Genomic DNA, 20901 nt, shown 5'->3' on the forward strand with positions numbered 1-20901 from the left:
GAGACTCTGTCTCAAAAAATAAATAAATAAAAAAATAAATAAAAACAGGAAACACAGATCTGCCCAATACAGAAATGAAGATGCACAACCAGAGCTCCAACAAAGGAGATAACTAAGTAAAGATCACAGTTCATATCTGTTCAGAATTTTGCAGTTTCCAAAAATGCTCTCACATACATAACCACATTTAATTCTTACAGTAAGGATAAGTAAGACTGGTGTAATTATCCACATTTATCAGATGAGGAAATGAAGGCTCAGTGTAATCTGATGTGTAATCTGGCCCACGTCATACAACTTGGAAGTAACAGAGTTTAACCTTCCTGATTTCAAGGTTAGGAGATCAACTAGAGAATCTAATGGCTAAAAGCAGAGGAGGAAGCTGGAAAAATCTCAGCAACAAATGCTAGGGTCCCAGACCCATCTATGGCAGCATACAAGGAAAGGCAGAGCCACCATGGGACAAGTGACAGCTGTTCGACTGCTATAAAACAGAAAAGCCAAATGCTTTCCCAAGGGAATAATTTAAAAAAAAATTGATAGGAAAGACATCTTCTCCTCAGGCATGTTTAGACTTTACAAATATATCAGATAAAGGACTTGTACACCGAATATGTAAAGAGCTTTCAAAACTCAACAATAAGAAAACAACTCAGAGGTACAGCCAAGATGGCTGACTAGAGACATCGCTTGTCATACCATCCTAGCTGGAATGTAGGATATTGGACTGCATAGAGCGCAGAAGAGTCGCAGCTCAGGTGTGGATCACAGAGAGAGATGAGAGAGATGACTGGGAACCCAACAGAGAAAAACTGCAAAGCTGAGAAAGAGGAGGATAGAAAGGAGAAGATAGCAGAAGGGAGGAAACCAGAGACACTCGGAGCCCAGGAAAAGGGTAAGGGGGGTTTCCCCTCCCCAACCTATGTGCCTTTGGTGAACAGTGGGACAAAAAGTATATTTAAGCCTTTTCTACCCTCCACGAGCCCAGCCAAGGCAGCTAATTAGGAATTGTGGGTGAACCAGCAAGCCCCAGGAGTTCGGGCATCCATAAGAGGCACCCCACGGGAGAGTGCCACAAGAGGCCAAATGGCAGCTGCAGCCCCTCCCCCACCCATTGCAACCATGAGAGTAGCTTGAATTGAGAAGCTCATGAACAGCTGCTTCTTTACAGTGGGTGCACACCCCAGGCTGAGCTCGCCACAAAGAGCAGAGCCCGCCACAATTTGGGATCAACCTGCCACTGACTTAGATAGGCAGGCCAGTCCCAACGCTCCCCGTACACTAGAACAGTGCAGGGAGGCACAGGGGAGAGGTCTCGGACCTGGACTTAGGTGGCGAGGAAGCCCTACTGAACGTACCCCATAGGAGAATGTGGTGGGATGCTGAGGAACGGAAATCTGTGAGCACGTCCGCCCCACAACACTGGAGAACCGCCATATTGGACAGGAGTGTGGCAGTCGGAGAGAGACAGCCTAGCTCCTGGTTCCATGGCAACCAATTACCTTGTGCAAGCTGGCTGAATGGGAGCTTCAGCCCCTCCCCCGACTCATTACAATAGGGAACACTTATACACTGTGGGTGGGACTGAAAACTAATACAATCTCTATGGAAAGCAGTATGGAGATACCTCAAAGAACTAAAAGTAGACCTATCATTTGATCCAGCAAGCCCACTATTGGGCATTTACCCAAAGTAAAAAAAGTCATTTTATAAAAAAGACACTTGCACTAGAATGTTTAGTCTGCACAATTCACAGTCTCAAAGATGTGGAATCAACCCAAGTGCCCATCAATATATGAGTGGATTAATAAAATATGGTATATGTATACCATGGAGTACTACTCATCCATAAAAAGGAATAAAATAATGTCTTTTGTAGCAATTTGGATGGAACTGGATCAGTGGTTTCTTGAGGACAGGGAACAGGGGAGGGGTGGAGAGCAGAATTACAAAGAGTTCATTTTCAAGTTCATTATCCTGATTGTGATAATAGTTTCATGGGTGAGTGCCTATATATGTCAAAATTTATCAACTTGAACAACTGCAGTTTATTATATGTCAATTATACCTCAATAAAGGGATAATTTTTTAAAGAATAAAGTAGAAAAGGTATGCCTTCCCTCAGGCATGTTTATGCTTTCAGAAATCTTCATAGGCTGCAACTGCCTCTCTTCCTTACTATCAAAATGCCTACAGAACCTTTCAGGATTATTAGATTATAATCTTTTAATCTTTAAGCAGTATATCTTGTGATTTCAAAACCATAGAATCTGTTGAAAATAAAATAGCATGCTTAAGGGGAAGACTATAGTAAATTTTCAGAGTCTCAGAATCATGACACAGGAGGTAGATTCAAAGTCATGGGCATAATCTCATGCCACAGCCATTTCTAGTTACCTATGTACATGACTGAAGGTGGAGCTCTGCCTCTTCACCCCACTGTACTTGCCTGGGTGTTGACCCATACCAGCCACACCACCACTTCATTACCCTGCATAGATTAAGAGTCTACTGTTCCCTTTTGGCAAACTTTTTTTTTTCTCTTGAAAAATCTTTTACCACCTTCTACACTAGGTAAAATGTTTACAGTCACTTGGACTTATATCCTGAGATGAGTAGAGTGGGCAAATAATTATCTGTAGAGAAGTCAGACCTAGGGAGGGCCACAAATAAGAACACTCCCAGCTATTTAAACTGATATAACAGAGAATAATTATACTAACTTATCAACTAGAAAAACGTTATTACAATAGCAATAGCTACCCTTAACTGAGCACTTACTCTGAGCCAGGCACTATGCTAAGCTATTTACAAGGATTAATTCATTTAATCCTCAACCACCTGGAAGTAGATCTAGTATTATCCCTAATAACTGTTAAGGAAACGAATGCCCTCAGAGCTATGTAAGCTGCCCAATATCACACAACTAGTAAAATGGCAGAACCATACCAATCAATCAGAAAGGACACTGACCGTGGCCTTGGAAGCCCCAGGAATTCATCCTTTAGGTGAAAGATAATGGAGAGGTGGGATAAGGGGTCCCAGGGAGGATCTGGGGCAGCCTGGGCAGCAGAGGTATACCTGTAGGCCTTGGGGTAACAGTATTTATTATCGAGAAGTATGGAGATGTTTCACTATTTTAGCAAATAGTATAGACATACAAGTATACATTGCCCTGAGAATATGCAAGACTATCCCACTTCTGACTTGACTCCAGAAATCATGTTTTTAACCACTCTCACCTCTCTCTGCCAACAATAAAACCCCACCCTTATCCCAATATCCTCCGTCTTCAACCTACTATTCTACCGATACTTTCACGTCTGGGCCTACCTGGTATAGAACATGACAGATCTATACACTATCCCACTGACCATTTATAAAATTTTAATAAAATAACTTTTTTCTTTTTATAAATACAACCACCTTCTAGAAAGAGTGGATTCCTTTGAACAGAAGCCTTATTGGAACTCCTGAGCACTTTGGTGATTTGGGCTAATCAAAGATCTGAGAATTACCGATCATCTACAAAGAAGAAACTGGAGTTCTCTGTGCCAATGTGGGGTGGAGGTGAAAATAGAAGATATGGAAGATGGAAATACTAGACAGGAACCACGGAGATGCTGAAAGGCTGAGAGTTAGTCAGGACCTTTAGAAATTCTCCACTGGTGGGGTGATCAACTATACATTTTAAGAAACTGAACACCTGATGTTCGGATTTAAAGGTGTTTGCATCAGTATGGTATAAAGTCCTCCCTCCTCTGCCTACCCCACCATCTTTACCAAGTCCCTCACCAGAAATCATGAGTAAAACTTATTATATGCAGATTCTTTGAAGGATGGGAGTAGTGACAGTTGAGAAAGGGCCCAAGTTTCAGGTCTGGGTCTACTTGAGTATGACACCACGTATGTGGTTCATATTATATCTCCAGTGGAGAGTGCAGGTATGGGCAACTCTTTTAAGAAGTTGTACTGTGAAGGGAAAGAAAAATATGGGGTGATAATAGAGGAGGAAATGGGATGAAGGCAGGTTTTTAAAAATTTATTTAATAACCTTTTTTCATAGGATAAATTGTGAGAATAAAATGAGAGGAAGCACGTAATGAGCTTAGAACAATGTCTTGTACAAGTAACTCCTCAATTGTTAGCTCACTCTCACTTCTCTGCCATTGTATGAGAAAGACAGAGAGAGATAGAGAAAGGGTGGGATAGGTGAGCAGAGAAGGAGAAGAGGAGGAGGGAGGGAGATCGGTGGTCTCCTTACTCTCTTTGTGTCCTCTTAAGCATCTGCAGATCCCGCCTCTGCTCCACCAGCTGGTGCAGGATGGCTTTCCTCTTGTGGCCAGCAGCTGTCTCCAGCTGGTGTTTCATATAATTCTGTTCTCGCTTTCGCTTGTCCACCGTCAGCTCACCCGCACTCTTACCAAAGATGGGCTCGGAGGAGTCTGGCTCAAACATGGGCAGCTGGGGGGGTCTGTTTCTTATCTGAAATAGGGACATACATAATGCAGATTATAATTCTCCCAGGGAATAAACTTTATGTACAACTCTGTAATGTAGTAAAATACCGATACCTTACAGGAAGGAACAAGGGGCTCAAAAACCACCAAGTGCAAAACACATAAGCGTATTCATAACTTGTCATAACTTGTTTATCTATATTCTTAGAATGCTATCAAAGCACTGTATAATTTTTAAAATAACAATTATCTCTTTACCTGTGCATCCAAAGCTCTCTTGTAACACTGTGTTTCTTCCATCTTATCTTTTAAATATTTGGCTCTTTGTGCAGCAAGTCTGGCAGTTAAGAATAGGAGAAGGGGGAGCATAGTTTTACAGATTCATCAGTAACACAGATTAACATCATCAAAACATGTTTAATAAGTATTAATAGGAATGGGAGCCTGTTTCATTCTGAGAGCTTTCATTGTAAGAAAGAAAAGAGTAATTCAAATCCATAGGCTAGTGAACAACGTGTTGAACACAGGACAGACAGCACAGGTATAAGCAAGTGACCAACCATATTGTCCTAATGCGCTATTACTAAAACGGCAGACGCCACCATCACCACCCACCTCATCCCACCACCAGTTCTTTTAAAAATCCAGATAAGAAAGCAGGAAGTGACCATTCATTCCGTAAACTGATTCTTTGTTGGATTTCTTTTTAAGTGATCTATCCTCTTATAAATTGTGATTTTATTATATGCAACCTCCAGAGAACCTATACGAACTGTCAAATTAGTATAATAGAACATATATATTTTATAAAAATATACTTTTTTTAGCCATAGAAACTAGTTTCTTACTTGTTTTTAGGAGTCTCTGGTCACACTACGGTAGCTTCCACAATTGCTCTCCTGACCTCAGTAGCAGAAATGTCGGCCCCCTTAGGCATGTATGAACTCCATGGTCCTGACCCTATCCCAGGCCTCAGGCAACACAATCAGGACCAAGCAGATTCACTCCTAAAACTTTGGAATTGAGACTAACATTCTTTAAGTTAGGGCTGGAATAAAGACGGTGTCAACTAAGGAGCTATGGATGTAAGCAGAAGGAAGCCACGCTACATGGCTTCGTAGTCCCTGGTCCCAGACTCTTTGAATACAGGGGTTCCCTGTATATTCCTGCCCTCAAGTTCTGTGGGGCAGCCCTACATACTTATAAGAAAGCCTCAGCTTTGCCATGAGGTCACCTAAACATCTAATAGCTGGGAATGATGTCTACTCAAGACAAATCCCTTCCTCCATCTACTAATATTGGTGTGATTGCAAAACAATACAAAACAATACTCTATCATTATAGTAATTACAGATTAGCAATCATTACTATAATGATAATTATAATGATGACAGCTTCATTTTTCTGATAAAAAGTTATGGTGCAGTACTGGCTGCTAACTGGGTAAGTTTGTTCAGTTGGTCACAGTGGTGCTAATAAAAACTACCAGTGCTGATTCAATCCTATGTGGAAATTAACTTCACATGAAAATTCTGAATCCGTTTTTCAGAGCATGTCTAGCTGGACTCACTCCTCTGTGAGTTGCACTTGTTCTAGGCGGTCCATCAACTCTCTGTTCTGTCTTTGCTTTATTTCCTTTTCTCGTCTGTTATCCATTTGTTTCAGGAGACTTTGGGAATATTCCTCTTGCTTAAGAGCAATAAGCTCAGGACTGAGTGGCCGTTTATCAAATAGAAAGGATTTCTAGAATAAAAGAGAAACAATTCATTTATGGTTGAATACCAAACACAAAGTTAATAATTCAGAAGACTAAAATCAATCAGAAAGTATTTCTTAATTGTTAATATCTGCCCAGCGCTCAACACGTTGACCAGCTAGTGTTGAGGTCACCTACAGAGTAATATGAGTGTGTTCAATGATGAAGCTGAGCTGAACTGACCACAGCCTCATTTCTGAGACAGAGATGAAAAAGTACTCCATGGAATAGGTCCTGAGCTAGCACTTACAACATCCAGATGGAAGGAAGAAGGAACTCTCGAGTGGTGGGTGCAGCAGCATGAGCAAGGACAGAGAGGAGGTGCAAAGAGAGAGAACTTAACGCCTACTGTGGGGCCCTGGCCATCCTAGACATGGTGATCCAACAGTGACCAAGAACAAATCCTCGCTCTTATCAAGCCTACATTCTGGGTCAGGAGACAATGAACAAGTAAATAGTCTATCAGATCATATACAGTAGCACTAAGTGCTATGAAGCCCTTATCATAGCAAGTGACTAGGTGGGAACAGGGCTAAATTAGTTGGTTATTAGGGAAGGTTTTTCCATGGAGATGATGAATCACCTCCACTGTAATTATCAGAGGGACCTGTGTCCCATATAGAAGGAACAGCAAGTGCAAAGACACTAGACGGAAACAAGCTAGGCATATTCAATGAGCAGGGAGGAGGTGTTTGGCTGAGGCATAGTGAGCAAGGGGAAGTATTAATAGAAGTTGGTGAGCTCCAACAGGAAGTGGGGGGAGGCACCAGAGCATGTAAGGTGTGATAGGTCCAGGTGAGGGGTTTAGATTTCATTTTAATTTAGTGGGAGGCCATTAGAGGCTTTAAAGGAGAGAAAGTATATTTTGGTTAACAACTTTGAAAAATCACTTTGGCTACTGTGTGGGGTATAGTTTGCAGGAGAGCAAGAATGCAAGCAGTGAGTCTACTAAGGGAGGAATTGCAGAGGTTGAGCCTTATGATGTGGCTTGGGCCAGAGTGGCAACACTGAAGATGAAGAGAGGTGAACAGATTTTGGATACATTCTGGAGGTAAAAGCCATTTGACTTGCAGATGGTTGGATGTGGGGGACAGAGGAAGAGTAACTGGGATCATGCCTAGATATGGGGTTTATGCAAGTGGCTGGCTGGTGATGCCACTTACTAACACCACTGGTTAACATCATCAGAAGACTAAGACTAAGGTTGAGGAGGGAATCAAAAGTTCTGTTTTGGTTTTTTTACATTTAACTTTGTATAGATGTACCAAAGAGGAAATACAAAGCAAATATAATCTGGAGCTTGTGTGTGAGGAGAAAGATCTTACCTAAATCTCAAAAGCCGCATGCCCTCTCCCTCCCTGCCTGCTGTCTGGAATGCTCTTCCTCCACTGGCTTCTTTACCTAACTCCTGTACGCCAGGAAGTTTTCCCAGATCTCCAGTCTGGACTAAGTGACTCTCCTCTTTGCTCACATAGTGCCCTTTTCAAAGATTTATTATGGCATTTGTTATACTACACTCTTGTCTCTTTATCTCTCCCACTAGACCTCTTCAGAAGAGGGACCTTGTACTCCTGGCTGCTAGCACAGTGCCCGGCACAGAGGAGTTCAATAAAATAAGTAAATAAATGTTTGGTGATGAATAATGAAAATATATTTTATTAGATTTATGTCCTGAGTATCAGACTACCTAGATGGTGGTGTGAAAAGAGAAAGATTCAGGCAGAAATAAACATAGGCACACAATGATTGAAACCATTAAATCAATCAATGCAACAGCTGGCTCACCACCATCTGAAGCTGGGCTTCTCCACCTTTGATACACATACAAATCACCTGGGGATCCTATTCCAGTGTGGCTGCCCATTAGGGAGGGTCTGGGGTGGGGCCCTAGAGTCTGCACTTCCAGCAAGCTCCCAGGTGATGCCAATGCTGCTGGTTCTCTCTTTAGATCCTGGGGCTGGACTTCAGTATACTGGCTCCCATCACCCATCCCAGGTCCTGGTTGAGAATTACTATAATTAGCAAGAGCTGCGATGACTAATGGGACCCCATACTATATTGTGAATGTGAACGGTGTGGAGGCCAACACTGGACAACCCCTGCCCTAGAAGAAAGCTTCAAACACCACCACCCAGTTTTCAACTCTGCCACTTAAAAAATGGCACAACCTGCAATACAGGGAGTGGATTCACATACTCACAGATGGGGCAGGTGTTAGCAATAGAAAATTTTAAAAGACTCTTACATAAAATTCAGGTTTCTCATTTTTATGGCTTCTCATAGCTTCAGCAACTCCAAGATTATAGGCAGCATTTTTCTGATTCTGCTCTCTAGTAGCCAGACTTTTCATCTGTTGCAAAGAAAAATTTTTTTAATTTTATATTACAGGTTGTAACAGATCCTTGAAAATTTTTAATTCTATTACACTTAAATAATCCAACCAAGGTAGAAACCTGCCTTTTGGAGGCAATGGTGCTTTCTGATGTCTTCATAGATTTATAAAAGTGGATTGGGGAAAGTTTTTTATATCCTGTTCTTGGGCTTTAGACAGCACCACTGCAGGGATATTAAAAAGGAATAGAAGATTTTATCTCAAATGCAGGAAAGGGTAGTAGTATTAGAAATCATAGAAATCTGGATAGAGGAATGTAAAGGTACCATTCTGTCTTTATTTGATTGAGATAGGCTAAAAGCCTTGACCAGAGTTATATTTTATCAGAAATTAAAAATAAAGCAATAAAAATCCAGAAATTCCATCTTTAAAATTTAGTCCTTATGCGGGAAAAAAATCACTGATGTGTGCAAACATTCAACACATGGATATTCATCCCAGTGTTATTAATTATAAGTGAAAACTTGGACACAACCTAAAGTTTAGTCCAGCAGTAAATACACGATCAGATATGTTACAGGACAGACATTTGATGGAATATTTTCAATGGCATTTTATAGTCATGTTCTACTGTCCTATATCAAACACCCTTTAACCGAGGTGTTGGACTACCTGGTGTTTGAGGAGGGCCTCCTGGTCTTTCAACATCTGATACTGCATTATGAGTCGCTCATCTTCTATCTCTCTCCTCCTCCTCTCCTCACTGTAGTACAACGGGAAATTTCGCTGTGCTCGTTGCAAACATACATAGCACAATTCCTACAATCCAAAATTTCAGGACAAATAAATTTTTACATTTTACTTTCTTGCCTTCACCTTCCCATCACAAGCTCTCCAAAGACTAGAGTATCAAGAAACACACTTTATAAAAGGATGTATTAGTGACAATTAGCAAAATGAGATTTGCAGAGTGGACCCCACAAATAATCTAAAGGATTTACTGAATTCTCACTGGATAAGAAATGTTTATAACAACTGAAAATTAGAAAAGGATTTCCCCACCCTATTTCTGTTAACTAGTAGATCTTAACTAGTAGATAAATTTATCCTGGTCCAGTTTTTGGTTCTGAATACTTGAGCCACGCCCATATATTATTTTATAATTAAGAAAGAGAGATTCCCAGAACTCTCTTTGAGAAACAAGGACAAATGAGATTCTGACCGGGCTTTTTTGTTTGACGACACTGTACCTGTCCTGCCCTACTATGATCCTGGCAAGCCTGGGCTGGAGATGTTCTGGGCTTCATTTCATTGTCATTTTTCAGACAACCTGGAGACGATACGCTGTAAAAACAATGCAACTTTCATTAATGTTTAAGACAGTCTGACCTGTAGAGCAACGATAACTTTGAGGCAAGTATAAATACAAAGTAAAGAAAAATATCTCAGTGGTTTACTTCAGAACAATTACATAGAGAGAGGTTAAGAACCTGTACTTTGTGTCAGATAAAGCGGGGTTTGAACCGCAGCTTTGTTTTTTACAAGCTAACTGATATAAGATGAACTGTGTAATCTTGCAAAATGTCAACTACCAATTCTGTGAAATGGGGATGAAATTTATTCATTCCATGAGAATGTATTGGGTGTTTACCATGTGCTCTGTCCTAGGCACAGGAGATGCAGTGAAAAACAATACACACGCGCGCGCGCGCGCGCACACACACACACACACACACACACACACAAAATCCCTGTCCTCATGTAATTAACATTCTGATGGGGATAGACAGTCAATGACAAGATAAAAGTAAACTCTGTAGTATACTCCATGATGATACATGCATGCAATGTTGCAGAAATGGAGTGTTAAATTGTAAATAGAATGGCCAGAGAAGTTCTCACCAAGAAGGTGACATTTGAGTTAATACCTGGAGAAAATAAGGGCTCTATCATGTAGATATCCGATGGAAAAGACATTCCAGGTGAGCAAAAGAGTGCAAAGACCTTGAGGAGGGAGATGCCTGTGCTCAAGAGTGGTAGAGGGAGCTGAGTTAGTGGTGAGAAGTAGGAGAGAGGGTGGAGACCAGGCAGGATCTTGCAGGCCATGGTAAGGACTTTGGCTTTTACCCTGAGTGGGTATGGGAAGCCACTGGGAGTTTGGGCAGTGGAGGAGGTCACCTAACTCACATTTTAAAAGGATTATTTTGGCTGCAGTGCTGAGAATAAACTGAATAAGAACAATGACAGGAATCATTCCAATTCCAATAACTCAAGAGAAAGAGATAATGGCTTGGATCAGGGTGATAGAAGTAGGGATGATAATAAGTGACTGCATTCTAAAGTAGAACTACCATTTGATCCAGCAATCCCACTTACTGGGTATTTACCCAAAGGCAAAAAAGACATTCTATAAAAAAGACATCTGCACTCGAATTTTTATAGCAGCACAATTCACAATTGCAAAGGTGTGGAAACAACCCAAGTAACCATCAATACACAAGTGGATCAATAAAATGTGGTATATGTATACTATGGAGTACTACTCAGCCATAAAAAAAATGGTGAACTACCTCTTGTATTATCCTGGATGGAGCTGGAGCCCATTCTTCTAAATGAAGTATCACAAGAATGGACAAACACCACATGTACTCACCACTAAACTGGTACAAATGGATCAAAACTTATGTGCACATATGGAAGTAACATTCATCAGGTTTCAGGCAGGTGGGAGGGAGGAGAAGAGGATGGGTAAACTCACACCTAACAGGTGCGGCGTGCACTGCCTAGGGGATGAGCACGCTTGTAGCTCTGACTTGGGTGGTGCAAAGGCAGTTTATGTAACCAAAGCATTTGTACCCCCGTAATATTCTGGAAAAAAAAAAAGAAGTGGCTGCAATTTGGATATATATTGAAGGCAGGATTGACAGAATTTTCTGACTGGATACAAGTGCTTTTGATTCCTCTCCCTGTCACTGGCCTGGAGGATGTTTCTAGTCACAATCCTCTGGTCAAGTGTAGGAAACAGTCCCAGTCTCTTGACTCCACACAGATTCCAGCCCCATGTCAGAGATCAGGAGCTGAGCCCACACCAGGCATGAATATGGTTCCAGCATTGTCAGGTGGCCGAGGGCAAGAACTTTAATATAAAGGAGGGTTTGTGACCATACAACCTGAATATCATGAAAACCACATAACAGAGAGAAGCACACACAGGAAAACATTTTCCAGAAGATGAATTGTCAAAGCAACATTGCTAAGCATTTAAAATACTCCAGAGCCAAGAGTCCCTATGTCAGCAGACCCAACAAATGAGGCATATCACACCCAAGGAAATAAAAACAATGAAGTAACTGGGGGGTAAAAAAAATTTTAAACAAGCACATTCAAAATTCTCAGAAATAAAGGTGGAACCAGCAAGAGTAGGCAAATAATAAAACAGAGAACCAAATGAAAAAATACATATTATTTAGTAATAAAATATATGACATATAAAAGATAAAATATTTATATATATGTTTTAAAACTCAATAAAGGAAATAAATAGTAGACTGATCCACCTAATACTAGCATCAATTCATTAGAAGATAGAACTGATAGTATCACATCAAAAGCAGCACAGAGATAAAAATGAAAATATAAAAAAATAAGTTGAGTAATAGAGAACAGATTCAGAAGCTCAAATATACATTTAATAGAAGTGCTGAATTTATAGAATAAAGGGAATGGCAAAGAACAATATTCTAGAAGATAATGGATATGAATTTTTCAGAAGGTCATGACTTGTAAGAATAGTAAAAATGCAGAACATCAAGAAGGAAGACAGACTCTTAAAAGCTACAAGAAAGAATGGCAACCAGCTGGACTCAGACTTCTTATCAGGACAACTGGCAGAAGGAAATGGAGCAGTATCATGCCAAGGGAAGATAACTATGAACCAAGAACCAGCATTCAAGATTCACAATATGACTCTTTTTAAGCAATATAAAGACTAATAAGCATGTTGAAAAGACAGAGAACCATTACAGGATACACTTTAGTACGAAGCAAAATGAACCCAGAGGAAGGGCAAGGATATAGTGAGCAAAGAAAGTGGTTAAATGTGTTGATAAATCTAAGTGATCATTGACCAGAAAATCATACAAAAAAAATTTTATATACTTAAAAGCAAATTGGAACAAAAGCTCTAGACAACAAAAATGCAGAAGGTCTGGAAGGGCGGATTTAAGTTTAGATTGAATTGGAAAAAATTCTAATATAAGTTGTTTATAGGAGACACACGTAAAACAATAAAACACACACACACAAAGATGAAAAAGAATGTCATAAAAAGGATATTCCAAGTAAATACTAACCAAATGTTGGATAGTTAATCAGACAGAGCAGAATTTCAAGCAAAAACTTTTAGTAAGGACAAAGGAGAAGATTTTATAATGATAAAAGAACTATCTACCAAGAACTATATCATGGATGTATGTAGAATTCAATATATTGCTTAACAAGCATAAAATTGACATAATTACTAAAAACCTGAAAAATATATTACCACAGTAAAAAATTTTTAGCATCTCTCTCAAAGAAAAAAATAGTAAGTATTTAAAAGCTCACAGTAACTTATTTAACAAGACTTAGCTAATATCTAACTATCCACAAATTTGCATCCAAGAAATAGTACACAGTCTCTTCAAGTATACATAGACAATTACTGTACAAATACTCAAGCTGCAAAGGAAGGCTCAACAAATTACAAAGTTCCAAGTAACTGACGTTAAATGAACCATAGCATAAAATAAGTAGCCAAAAAAAATATTCATTTGGAAACTGAAAAAAATAAGATACAAGTCTTTCTCAATAACCAATGGATTAAGTAGTGTATGGGTCTACGATCCCTTATAAACTATAATTCCTTTGCAATTCCAAAATACAAATGCTCTGAAGACTTGGTCATTTTTTGTAATGACTTGTTTCATGCTTTTTTTTCCATTCTATCTTTGAACATTTTAGTCACCTTATTTTATATTTTGTATTTTTTAATGTTCAAGATCCAAAATCCTTGGGAGCTCAATCTTCCATGTTTTGTTTCTGATGTCCCTCATTATGTTGCTTGTTTCTACATGGTCCTTGTAATTTTGGACTCAGACCTTGTGTTTGGCCCAACTTAATCAGAAGTCATAGGAGCCTGGGTTGAAAATGGGATCCTTTAGAGCAGGGGTTGGCAAATCTTTTCTGTAAAGGGCCAGAGAGTGAATATGTTTAGGCTTTGAGAGCCACACTCTCCCTAACACAACTAGCAGACATAGATACTTTGCAAGCAAAAACACATGGTGGACTAGATTGGCTTTCAGTACAACCTCTTTGGAAGATATAGACCACCATATTGCTGAAAGAAGAACCCTTTATTTTTTCATAACTTCTTTTAAGCCTCAAAATCTGGGATAGGAGGGACCACTGATTGATCCTCATAATTTCATTTAAATAACCTGTCAGATGCAACTGGCATGAGGAGGCTATGAGAAATATGTCACATTTCTGAATACTATACTCCAAAAGGATTCATTTGTATTAAAAAAAAAAAGCTCTAAATTTGAGTGAAAATTTCAGAGATTCACTAACCACTACATGCCTTCAGCACCAGCCAAATCTGCACTTCTCACAGCAGTCCCTATTTTGATTAATGGTGCCACTTTCCCACCCCGTTACCTAAGCCAAAGTCTGGGGTCATCTTAGACTCCTCCCTCTTCTCAACCCCCCACCTTAATTAACTAATCACCAAGCTCTGCTTAGTCTACCTCTTAAACAGCCAAATCTAAAGCTTCCTCTCCATCTGATCTTAGTTTCATACATTATCTTTCCCCAGACCAGTTGTACTCAATTGTTAAGCAATGAAAGTCCTACGCCCCTTAGTTTAAACAAATCTTACTCAAACCCCAATACATAAAACAGAAAAAAATCGCACACACTCCAGTGGAAGTGAAGGGATAGAGCGCAGAGTCCCACCCACGGGGTCTCACTCTCACCCTCTGAGATGGCTCTCAAGGCCCTCTGAGGAGCCTTAGGGTCATTTGTCAGAAACAAATGGCATAGACTACTGCCTTAATCTCTTAAATTGTGTCGAATCTTTTCATTTTATTATGCCTCTTCCCCTGCAGCACTAATTCTATGCCTCTAAATCATTCTTTACTCCTTCAAAATGAAAATGTAATCATGTACTGACATCCCCAAACATGGTGTTTGGGGACTTGGACAGGTTGATAAATAGGACAGGATATATTTTAAACTTCTGTGGACTAAATGATGCAGAAACAAAATGTAAAAGAAAAAAAGAATTGGAAAAATATTTAAAACATATATATCAGAAAACTATTCATAACTATGATACATAAAGTTCTCTTTATAAGACACACAACCTGTTTCTAAGAAAAAGTAAACCTCCCAGTAGAAAAAGGACACAGAATTGAAACAAAAAAAAATTTCAAAAGAACAACAACAAATAGCTAGAAAACATTTTAAAGTAATTATAAAATTACTAGAAATTAAACATACACAAATTAAAACAATAATGAAATAGCTCATTTCACCAATTATGACAGAAAGATCTCTTAAAGTACAAAGCTATAGAAAAAACAGCAGTCTCTCATGGTACTGCTACTGGGAGGATAATTTAGTACAACCTTCCAGAAGATAATTGGCAATGTGTAGCAACAGCATGAAAACCGGAATCACCCCTTATCTCTGAAATTTAATTTTAAATTTTTATCCTATGGACTATTCAGATGTGTGCAAAGAATTATGTGTAATTATATTTGTCACATTATTTATAATATTAAAAAACTAGAAAGCATCTAAATATCCAACAGAAGGCTGGTTAAACAAAATGTTTAATCTTTCATTTATATAATATGCAATCATTTGTTAATGTTTTAGAATATTTAAAGCCATGGGGAAATTTTCACCACTTATCATTAAATGTAACAAAGGTTCATATAATATGATCTCAATTTTATTTAAAATGTATGTATGTTTCAAGTATAAATACACATATATTGTATATGCATTGAAGTAAAGGATTGTACCATAATATTAACAGAAAGTTTCCTCTATGTAATAAGGTTACTAGTGATTTTTTTGTAACTCGTGCTTTTGTCATGTTTTTAAAATTTCTGTGATAAATATGCACTATTTTAGCAATCAGCACGAAAAACATTTTTTGGTCAACTTCTACAGGAAACCTTCACTAACAACCCCTAACAATGAATTCCGCCCTCCTCTTGGCAGCCTCTGTACTTTTTTTGTTGTCTTCATCATATGCATTACTTCTTTAGTGTCAAGTCTCCCTACAAGACTATAAGTTTATCAAAAAATAAACAAAAAAAAAATTGTAAGTTTATCCATGTAATAGAAACATGTGTACCCCCTTAATATTTTGAAATTTTAGAAAAAGACTGTAAGTTTTATGAAAGTAGGTTTGTATGCCTTTAGCTCTGTATCCTCAGTGCCTAGAATAGTACCTGGTACACAGTGGTGCTAATTGTTTGTTGGATTGAACTAAATTCCAAAGTACTAGATACCTTGTTCTCAATTATCTTTTACAGCAGTGAGATTATCAAAAACCAACATGCCTAGGGTTTTGAATATGACTTTAGTAATCCAAAAAGTATATAAGCTACACATATGATAGCTGACAAATTGTGACACATTAATAAATTGAAAGCTGACAGCACAATGCAAGGTACATAGTTAGATGCTCAATAAACACATGACTCATTTGAGGTCTTAAAATGTCTCCTACTCAAAGAAAGAAGGATAAAATAGAAATCTTTTTTAGCTGGGTATAGTGGCACATGCTTGTAGTCCCGGCTACTAGGGAGGCTGAGCCCAGGAGTTTGAGGCTGCAGTGAGCTATGGTGGTACCACTGGACGCTAGCCCAGGGGACAGAGGGAGACCCTGTTTCAAAAAAAAAAAAAAAGAAATCTTTTGACATAACATCACAAGAAGAAGACCTGGCCATGATAAATTATACTACATTCATTTATTCAAGGAATGTTTATTGAGAACTAATGGAGTGCCAGCCATGTTTGGCAAAACTACTTTCCAGTTTGATGTAAACATGAAACTATCACATCATAATATCCAAGCACTCAGAAAACAAGGAAATTTTGTGGATTATCCCAAATCTATAGGGAAAGTTGGATGTTCCCTCCTCTGTGCTAATTTGGTTTCTGCCTCTGTCATAACATATATACCACTGAATCATAATTTATCCCTCTACATATGTCTGATTTTCCCATTAGATCATGAGCCTTGGTCATCTCTATTATTCCCAACACCTAGCACAGTGAATGTTCTCAAGAACACTGAATAAATGAATGAACAAACAATAACTTTAATGCCCTGCATCAAGAAATGACCCAAAAATATATAAAGTACAACAGAAAAAAATGTCAATGCATTACCCTTCAGGGGTCCTGGTCTTCCCACCATTCCCACTTCGCTCAAACTTGTCCAGCAAGTTGCTGTTTGTCACTTTGGCAGGGGAGATAATTTGTCTATCTTGAAGTCTCTTGGGTGATGAGATCTCTGTAGAATAAAGAACGAACGGAAACAAGTTTCCTTTCAACTTTCAAACCACTAACTGGGTAGTTTGTACTTAACACAAATAAATTCTCATCATTTTTACAAAAGGAATTTTTTTTTCTTTTTTTTTTTAATTCTTATTTCAGCATATTGTGGGAGTACAAAAGTTTAGGTTACGTATATTGCCCTTGCCTCCCCCCACCCCCCCGAGTCAGAGCTTCAAGCATGTCCATCCCCTAGACAGTGCGCATCACACTCATTATGTTATGTATACACCCATCCCCTCCCCAACTCACATCTGCCCAACACCCGATCAATGTTATTCCTAAATGTGCTCTTAGGTGATGATCAGTGAAACCAATTTAATGGTGAGTACATGTGGTGCTTCTTTTTCCATTCTTGGGCTACTTCACTTAGTAGAATGGGTTCCAACTCTTTCCAGGAAAATACAAGAGGTGCTATATCCCCATTGTTTCTTATAGCTGAGTAGTACTCCATGGTATATATATACCACATTTTATTAATCCACTCATGTATTCATGGGCATTTGGGTTGTTTCCACATCTTTGCAATTGTGAATTGTGCTGCTATAAACATTCAGGTGCAGATATCTTTATTATAGAATGTCTTTTGTTCTTACAAAAGGAAATTTTTATCATATATCAGTAAGATATACTCTCTCATCTTTAAATGATTGTCCCTTATCCTATTGTGGTATAAAAAATGTTTTTACTGTATATATGCAAAGAAAGCACTGTGCTAAGCATTTAGAGGATATAAAGAGGTAAGTCTTTGCCCTTAAGATCCTTCAATAGATGTAGTTTGAGAGAAAAATAAGATACAAACAAAAAAAAATGAGAACTCCTATTTGTGGAAATCTTCTTACATGCCAACAGTGTTAAGTGCTTTATATACATTGTGTAAATAGCAACTTAGGACAATGATGCAAAATGTCTAAATCCCAAACAAAGGTGCAATCTTTAAGGGTCTGACATGTTCAGAAAAGAGAGAAGCCATTTCAGAATCCAGTGATAAGAGAAATTTTCATGGAAGAAGTGATATGTGAAAAGGACGCTAAAAGGCGTGTAGGATTGAGATATATTGACAGAAAAGGAAGGGCATGTCAGGCTGGAGAAAAAGAGTTGACAAAAGGATGAAGCTGGAGAAGGGCAGGCATGTTAGAAGAACATGAATAGACAATTTTGCCCGAAGAAGGGGTCTATGTACATAGGGCACAGTGGGAGATGAGGCTAAAGAAACCAAAGTATCTTTGACTATTAAGCTAAAAGTTTACATGTAATCCTATAGGCCACATATCAAAAACTGATACCCACAAGCCAATGTTTACCCATTGATATGCTTTGTTTGGCTCAATCAGCATTTTTTGTTTCAATATCAACAAAAGTTGACAACATTTAGCAATCAATAGATCTCACATTGAAGTCAGGATCTCTGCTTCTTTTGAAAAAATCAGAAGATTTGATACCACTTGAGCCACATTTCCACAAAGCAACAATCTGCTAGAGGAACAATCCTCAAACTGTCATCTGGCAAGCCCTGGGGGTCCCTAGGACCTCTTCAAATTGTCTTCAAGGTCCTAGGATTTTCTTCATACGCTTCAACCAAAACAACGTAGCACAACACATTAACTGTAGACATAGGTATGAGAATCCAGCTACCTTCTATAGACATGAAAAATGTCAAACTGCCACTTCTTTATTTTTCATAAAAAAATGTTATTTAAACTAACATATCTCCCTATCATCTTATATGCAGCCCACTTCCTGCATTTATGTTACCTGCCTAGACCCTGTAGGAATCTGAGTTTCGACACCTGCAAGCAGTGGGGAGCCAGCAAAGAGATGATACTCTAAAAGCCTGAGAGTCATAGGATCTAAGACTCATAAGGTAGTTAACATGAGATATAGCATTCTAGGAACAGAAGATAATTTGTTAGGGAGAATTCAGTGATTACCGATGAATCTAACTTTACTTTGAGAATATGAGTTGCTAAGCAACATGGCTGGGCTCATAAGCAGCAGAGAGTGATAGATTATACCCAGAAACCACTGGCCTACCTCTGACACCACCTGCTTTGTCTGGCTTGTCTTTTAACTTGAACTTCCTTGGTCTGTTCTCTCCATCTTCTTCTACAATGGTCTCCATAGGTGGTTTGTTCTCCGTCTCCTTGAGCTCAATCCTAGGAACGAGCCAAGATGTTCACTGCACTGGACCAGAATAGATGACTGCATAAAGTCTCAATTCTTGGAAGCAACCCAGCTAGCTCACTGATTCTGAAATAAGCCCACTTCCTTCAAGGGGTGAGTGCTTTGATGTGCTGAGTACATACTATGGGCTCACTCTCTTTGAGTCTCAATCTGGGAGCTGACCAAGACCTCCCCCTTCTACGCTATAGGCTCAAAATCAGCTTGTATATAGAGAAATTGCTTTGAAGGCCTTGATTTAAGTTTTTGGTTTTGGTGTCAGTTTGAATTTTTCTATATCCTTTCTAGTTCTGTAACCAGATACCAGATGCCATGATACAGTGAAAGGTAGTTGTTGAATAGCTTGAAGGCAAGGATTCATAGCCTGGTAGACAGAGCATGCCCCTATATGACCATTCCTCTCCTCCCTCCTTCTCTACCCTACTTCCTCATCCTCTCCCCAGGCAAAAGTGAAGGACTTGCAAAGGTTCAATTTGGGAGTGGAGGGGTTCAGTTGGTGTGCGTAGTTGGAGGTTTTCTTTGGTCTCATATGTGGGGTACTAGGTTGGAGTTGAGAGCAGAGGTGGGAGTATCTTCAGTAAATTCAGGAATCAAATTCACATGACTAAAACACCAACAATTTTGGGGGGTATTTAAGTCCTTATGTGCACTTCTAGGCTCCCAAAACTGACAGGAGCCTCCATCTCTGTTCTTTGACTCATCGCAATTTTTGACCCCCTGGAGTACTTAAACCAAAATATGTCAAAGGGGACAGACAAATTTGCCTTCTAAAACAATGAAAATAAAATTACTTTGAATCTGTTAATTTATTTTTGGTGAATAAGGCAACATGATGCAATGGAAAGAATGCTGGAACAATCAAGAGCCACGGTTTTATTTCTAGCTTGTCCACTCATTAGTTGTGTGGCCATTTCATCACAAGATGAGGGAGTCAGACTAACTAATCTCTCAGGCTTATTCCGCCCTTCATGCTGCTTCTTCTGAGGTGTGCATCAAACAGCTCTTCCAGGAGGGGGTTGTTCTAAACTGACAAACACAAGAGGATGTCACAGCCTCAAAAAATATGAGAAAATAATACTTTAGGAAACTGGTTGTTATTCCCAAAACTTCCTCTACCTGAAATGCACAGTGGTTAATGAAACAGCAATTAAAATCATGAACAGGATTAAGGGCACACAATGAGTGAGTGCTGGCCATGCTGGAAATAAAACTCAAGTCTCCTGACTCCTATTTCAATGTCTTAATAGTTCACCATGTTGCTCTTCACTCATTTAAAAAAGGGAATTAAAATTTAAATACTTTTGTATCTCTGTAAAATGGAAAAAATTATAATACATATGTCACATGATTGTAGTGAAACTTGAAATAGTAATATGCAGCCACCAGTAACACCCCACTGTGCTCATGGGGTAAAGCTGTTCCCTTATTCTAACTTTATATTTTTAACCTGTTTAGAGGTAAAAAATCACAGCTCAGACAGGAAGTGGGCTGGACTACAGGAAGAGGAAGAAGCTAGGCAGAGGAAGTAGTGGAAAGGAGAGAGAAGTCCAGCAGGT

At 39.0% G+C, this 20901-nt stretch overlaps 1 protein-coding gene across 2 annotated transcripts in view; it reads right to left on the minus strand.

Moving 5' to 3' along the window:
* CCDC81 (coiled-coil domain containing 81) overlaps positions 1–20901 on the minus strand; it is a 43933-nt gene that overhangs the window by 6703 nt on the left and 16329 nt on the right. For both annotated transcript variants that reach the window (XM_069469098.1, XM_069469099.1), the window contains 8 exons: positions 19199–19320; positions 17000–17123; positions 9799–9892; positions 9221–9367; positions 8462–8566; positions 6031–6203; positions 4719–4797; positions 4265–4485 (listed from right to left, as the gene is read on the minus strand). In XM_069469098.1, coding sequence (XP_069325199.1) covers positions 4265–4485; positions 4719–4797; positions 6031–6203; positions 8462–8566; positions 9221–9367; positions 9799–9892; positions 17000–17123; positions 19199–19320 — 1065 coding nt within the window. The remainder of the gene's footprint in view (positions 1–4264; positions 4486–4718; positions 4798–6030; positions 6204–8461; positions 8567–9220; positions 9368–9798; positions 9893–16999; positions 17124–19198; positions 19321–20901) is intronic.

Source organism: Eulemur rufifrons, chromosome 6, assembly GCF_041146395.1.
Source record: "Eulemur rufifrons isolate Redbay chromosome 6, OSU_ERuf_1, whole genome shotgun sequence".
Lineage (NCBI taxonomy): Eukaryota > Metazoa > Chordata > Mammalia > Primates > Lemuridae > Eulemur > Eulemur rufifrons.